Genomic DNA, 6646 nt, shown 5'->3' on the forward strand with positions numbered 1-6646 from the left:
CAAAACACACAAGATACAACATTAAGACTTACTCAGCCCCTGATGTTAAAAGTGCAAAGACTGGGAAGAAAACATACTTGGATCACACTGAATCAGCTCTCCTAGACTGAAGTGTTTGTGGAAATACATTTGCTGCCTGTGGACACTGTGAGACCAGTACTTCATGCACATGAATATCCACATTCAGTGACTTTTAAGTTCTCTACAGGCAAGAGACATTTTAATGACCACTAGTGAAACACTTCCTAGGCCCAGTACAGGGGTGGGACTTAGTTGTTCAATACCTGTTGAAAAGCCTTCTTTAACCTAAAAGCAGGGGGAGGTCTCAAAATTGAGGACCAGACTTGAGCTGCACTGAAGAGGCCGCCTTATTTCATATGTATGACCAAGAGGCAGCAAAGGCTAGTGACATCACAAGAGAGCCCCACCCGGCTGCTAAGCCACACCGCTTTGTAGTCACAATGGCTTAGACCTTAAATACATGGACTCCTGGCCCTGCCGGCCTTGCAAAGCCCCTCATTTTGGCAGAAATTACAATGTCGACCACCCGAAAGCTAAAGAGTCATGGCATGAGGAGAGGAAAAAACCGACTTCCTCACAAGGGTGTCAAGAGAGGAGGCAGCAAGAGAAAATACCGGAAGGGCAGCCTGAAGAGTAGGAAACGGGGCGATGATGGTAAGTGAAGGGTGAGGAGAGCAGTCCAAGTTCAAGGACGTGCTCTCCCAGCCACCTTCATGGAGGCCATCCTCAGTTGGAACCGGCAATCCCAACCTCAGATGCCAGGGTTCCAGGGGATGAGTTCCTTAGGGACGAGGATGTTGATGGCTGTTTTAACAGGTGTCCCTATTTTAAATCTGTCCTTCCCCACAGCAAGTCGCACTTACCGCTCCCACTTGTGATGCGGCAACAAACTCTGCCCTGGTGGACTTCAAACAACACCAGGCAGCAACGGGAGAGCAGAGGGGGACTGCCACAGAGACCTGAAGTTAGACCAAAGCCAGAGAAAGATCCTATCGAGAGTGGGTAAAATGCCAGGCGTGACGAAGTAAGGGATGTATAGGTTGGCTGTTTCTCCCCAACATCTCAATAACAATTTTGAAAACAAAAATAAAACTTGTGAAAACTGAAATTTTCTTTGATCTTTTGGTTGGAAAAATATTGGTTTCTGAGCTTAGGTAAGACCATTAGACGTGACCCTCTGGTTCATCTTGAATCACACCTTGAGTATTTTCTAACTTTGCCTACCCAGAATGTGGTCAGCCGGAAAGCAGGTGTATTTGGGTCTAGGTTGGACCCTTACCTGGGTAGCAAGGAATGCACTGTACTTAACTAGGCATAGTCCCTAGGGACTTCCGGACTGGAACAGCCTCACTGCCTGGGTGATATTTCCTCAACCAAGGCCAGCTGTTCCTAGTTTCATGGTCTTTTTGGAAAGCGAAATTAGGGCTTAGCCACAAAACCCTTTCTAGACCACCTTGACCTTAGGGGACCTTGAGGCCATTAGAGAAGCCCTCTATCCAAGCCATCTCATAAGGTTCCCTGAGTTGGAGACTTCTCTGCTCCCCTGGGCTTCCTAGAATCCTTCAGATGACCCTGGGTGGAGTGTCTGTGCAGAGGCAACAGGAAGGTCGACGCTGAACAACCACTGGAAGACTGTGCTCTGGGAAAGACCGAGCTTCCGGGAAGAAAGCTGGTACTCTGAGCTGGCCCCAATTCGACGGGCTTGCTTGCCCTGCAGAGAACAGCTCCAGGTTCCCATTGTGATCTAGCGACTGGATATTGGTTGGCATGTCCAAGGGAAAAAGATCTTGAGGGCACACTGGCCCTGCTTCTGAATGAGATAAGACAGTATCTTAGGCACCACCAGCACTCCCATTTCCTTTGCTAGAGCTGCTCAAATCTACCCATCCAACCCGTTACTCAAAATGCGCATCCATTTGGTGATTGAGCATAAACACACCAAATGACTCCAGTGCCTAGAAACATAATTCAGAAACAGGCCATAGACCTCCCTATCAAACTCGCCCAGTTGGATCTCCAGCCATGTGGGAGGGAAATGAACCTGGATCCTCTGCAAGAATCAAGTTGAACACCACTGTAGAATTGTGACCTTGGCTGTAATAACTTCTATGCCAGGTAGTAGCAGTTCAAGCAATTTGACAGTGGTTTTCATGTGTTCAACCAAGGCAGGGATAAGATGGCTGACTACAGCTCTGTTCTGTTCACCTCACTGTGTCCCAGTACTATTGGTTCCAGTTGGAGGCCTAGTCACTTTGCGATGATGCCAAGAGGACACCTGCCAGGAATGCTGGAGACTGTGGAACTGGCCCGAGAGAAATGTTTCAGTTGCCAGTCCCATCTAAGACATATATGAAGTTCTCAGTTTTTTTGGTCTTGTTTTTGGTTCAGTTTCTGCCTCCACTTACTCCCTTTTGGAATGTGATAGTATGTGATTGTTGGACATGGCTGGAAATGTGGTGGTTCAAATGAGAATGGCCCTTAATAGGCTTTGACTGTTTAAGATTAGAAGGTGTGGCTTTGTTGAAGGTATGTCACTGGGGCTTGGGGTGAGACCCACAGGGCCCAGTCACTCTCCCAGTCCTGACCTGCAGATCAGGATTTAAAGCTACTTCTCCAGTGCCATACCATGCTGGCCTGTGTGCTAATGGGTGGTCATGGTCATGTGTAGACAGTAACATTTCATAACATGCTAAAGACCCCTGAACCTAGTTGTGTAGATCTCCCAACCACGCAGCACTTAGAAGTTGCTCAACTTCTCCATCACCTGTTCAATAGGGTCAGCATGAGGACCTAAGATTCAGCAACTCACACCTACCCAGAGCATCAAAAGGAATCCGATGAACTGAAATCTCCACACAAAGGCCTACAATGGAGTAAAATAAGTGTGTAGGTCTGGCTACAGGGTTGCCTCAGGGACTGAATGGAAACCACATCATTCACTACACAGCAAGTTGGGCAACAACCACCAAGAGATGCGCACCATGACCTGCTTGAGTCACAGAAGCTCTTTGTGGGATGAGGCCTCTGGCTGGGGGAACAGTGGTGGGCTGGCCTTAATTTCATCTCAGAAAAGCTGGCATGGTGCCCAGCCTGTGTTGCAAGGGCAGGTGGGTAGAGGCACCCATAAGAGGGAGACAGTTGTGGGCAAAGACTTGGAAAAACAGAAATGTCTCTCATCTTTCAGTTTGGATCTTTTTAAAGTTATAGTACTAGCAGACACTCCCAACATGGTGGTGTAACCCTGAGGAGATCCATCGTCTCAAACGTAGCACAAACCACACTCAACCCTGTTGAATGAAAGACAACGGTTCACTGGATCACTGGAGGGTGAGAACTAAGGGGAGCCCTTCTGTGGAACAGACCATTCCTGTATTTCACTATCACCTCCCATTAAATGTCCACCACAGTTTAACAAAGGTGGTCTTTCTATTCAACCCACATAAGTTTCCAGCTGTCTGAATTAAAGGATTAATGTAGTACAGAGTTCTGTCTCAATGGTCCTAATGGAGCACAGCTTCCCTAAACACATGAGAGGACCTCTCAGGTTGGGAAAATATCCTCCCCACTGACTCAACCAGGTTTGTTGATTGCACACAGACTGTATTTATAGCTTCTGAGAACAGCCATTATTCCATGAACAGAGTGAAAGGCCATTGCACCATGTTCTGATACTTACATTGAGAGAGATTATTAACCCTTAAGATGAACAGAACCTGAACTTGAATGTTCCCCCTGAGAAAAGGTATATGATGTTTTGTACTTAGTGTGTTTAACAGTTGCTCACTAAAATTCACTCAGTGAATGGAGGGGGTGCTCCTGACAAGAGACATTGTGCATTTAGCTCCCATGGGGGAGTCAAAAGAACAAGGAAAGAACTTCACAGTCCCAGGATTTCTACTCCAGTCTTAGAGTCCCGGGTCCAGTGTGTTGTAGAGAGGACACTGACTGGGCTCACTGTAGCCCTAACTCTGGCAGAGTACTGTTGACAAACAAGGGTGCCAGACAACCACCTCTCCCCTTTTAGCCCCACTGGATGGGTTGGGATGATCCCCTTTTATTCTAATATAGTGCTAGAATGTTCTTTAACACAGTGGAGAGTCTGTTGTAGGGCTGACTGGAAGCTTCATGAAGCTAGGAATCAATTGGTTTCTCAGTGGGGCAAATGTCAGCATTCACCACCATAACTGACTACCCTGACTGAATAAGTATTTATTGAATGTGTTTATTAGCTCATTATCATTCAGAGTTATTAGCTAATTTGTGTAGACTCAAAAGGGGCTCTCATGGCAAACTCGGCAACCTTGTAACTGTAAAGCTGAGTTGGAAAAAGCAGGTCAGAACTGAAGGGCAAGTTCTGCAGGGTGAAAAAATGTATGGCTGCTGGAACAAAATAGGTTGTCTTTGAAAAGGACAGGTGTCTTTCAAAACTCAGAGTGACACTCAGCTGAGCTAAGAGGGTAAAACTGAGGTCCGGAGAAGATAGAGGGCACACACTTCCACTAATGGAATTAAATGAGAAAGCCACCAGCCAATGGTGTCCAAAAGGCAGCGGGAAGAAAACTGTCAGAAAGATTTGCATCTAGAAGGCTGCTGTGTTCTGGAATGTTCTCAGCATCCCTAGATTCCAGAGTCAGAAGAAGCAGAAGGGGTCATGGATGGAAACATACCTCGGAGTCCTACATTCTGCATTACACAGAGCTAAGTACTAACCTCTCTGCCTCTAACTCATAATTGAAAACAGAGAATCATGGGATGTCTCAGTGTTTAAAGGTGCTTGTTGTCGAGACTGACAACTTGAGTTCAACCCGGGACCCATATGATGAGAGAACTGACTCTGGAAGGTTGCCTTCTGACTTCCGCTCATGCACCATGGCATGCACCTAGCTATACACACACACACACACACACACACACACACACACACACACACACACACACACACATAAACTTCAGACTTTCAAAGTTGTGGAAGACACAGACTGAGCAAGTCAAACTGTACCATGGAGCTTATCTGGGGATCCCAGGAAGAAAATTGAAACAAACAAAAACACTAACTATTAATACTCAACATTAACACTAACTACTAAACAAAAGCAAAAACTACTAATAGGAAAAATTCTTGGACCCAGAAATTTCACCTGAAGGATCTGCTGAGGCTCTCTCCGTGTTAGAGGTTAATCCACATTAAAGCCTCTACTAGGTGATTTGGACCATGGGAGATTCACCTTCTTAAAGGGCTAAAGAGAACTAGAAGGCCGTTCAGAGTCACCACCCCACCCCCATGCTCAGAGGATGTTTAAAATGTCATCTTGGAACCAGAGATCAGGCTCAGCAGACACCTGATCTGCCCCTTGACCTTAAATGAAATTCTACTGTTTATAAATGACCACATCTCAGGTATTTTGTTATAGTAGTATGAACTACATCATATATTCTCTGTACCAAAAGTGTTCAATATAGACTTTAAAAGCCTAATTTGTACCTCTCTATTACAGTACATCCTAGTCAAGTTACTTCTATGCCATTATTCTATAGCAGTTAAAAAGACTACATACGGGGGTGGTTATTCATTTGTTTCTGAGACAGGGTTTTGCTTTGTATCCCAGGCTGGTCTGGAACTCTCCACATAGCCCACCTCTAATTCCCAAGCCCCTTACCTCAGCCTCCTGAGTGCTGAGAATATAAGCATGTTCCACCATAGCTCAAGCACATATGTGTGTATGCAGAGACAACACAGAGACACATATAGCTTTTCAAGTCATATTATTAGGTAAGGGAGACACAAAACAATCCATGCGATGCAATTGCCTTTAAATGTAAGAATATGAAGCTTTAAAACATAGTGAGTGGGCTGGAGAGATGGCTCAGAGGTTAAGAGCATTGACTGCTCTTCCAGAGGTTCTGAGTTCAATTCCCAGCAACCACATGGTGGCTCACAATCATCTGTAATAGGATTAGTACATGAGTGTTCTGTACATAAAATACATGAATAAATATAATATAGTGAGATTTCAAGTGTACATAAATATGCATATCTGTATATACAGATATATATGTGTATATATATATATATATATATATATATATATATATATATATATTTTGTGGGAGCCCATTTTCAGGTTCCTTTTGGCTTTATTCAGCAGGTCTGCATAGAGAGGATGATTGGACCATGGACCTGAGTGCAGGTGTCTGAGATGGTTTGCACTTGGCTGTGCTGGGGGGAGGTCTTTTGCTCTACCCCTTGACCTTTCTATAAATACTCTAGGGCAGAGACAGCCAGGGCCCATTGGAATAGGTTCCAGGCCCTCTCGAGGCTATCCTGTATTTTCTATCTGTTTATCTCCACATTCTAAATCCTTCTATCTAATATTTCCTGTTACTGTTTTCACTCAAGAAAACTCTAGGGAACTGTGGGGTTGGTGGGTAGCTGCCCCGTATATATTAACAGAAATATTTTTAATTTTTCTTTACCATACATCACACAGAATGATGGGTTTTGTTAAAACATTCATGCATGCATATAATGTAAGTTTATCAAATGTATACATAATTTTTTATACTTTAAAAATATTTTCACCACGCTGTTGACGCTAATCATCTCTCAAGAAAGGGATGAAACTAA

At 44.6% G+C, this 6646-nt stretch overlaps 1 protein-coding gene across 1 annotated transcript; it reads left to right on the plus strand.

Moving 5' to 3' along the window:
• The first annotated feature begins 490 nt into the window (after nt 1-490).
• Tnp1 (transition protein 1) lies at nt 491-1129 on the plus strand. Its single transcript, XM_059278269.1, has 2 exons — nt 491-675; nt 871-1129. The coding sequence occupies exons 1-2, from the start codon at nt 537-539 to the stop codon at nt 897-899; spliced, it is 168 nt and encodes a 55-aa protein (XP_059134252.1). The 5' UTR covers nt 491-536; the 3' UTR covers nt 900-1129.
• The last annotated feature ends 5517 nt before the right edge of the window (nt 1130-6646 follow it).

Source organism: Peromyscus eremicus, chromosome 13 (assembly GCF_949786415.1).
Source record: "Peromyscus eremicus chromosome 13, PerEre_H2_v1, whole genome shotgun sequence".
NCBI classification, from domain to species: Eukaryota; Metazoa; Chordata; class Mammalia; order Rodentia; family Cricetidae; genus Peromyscus; species Peromyscus eremicus.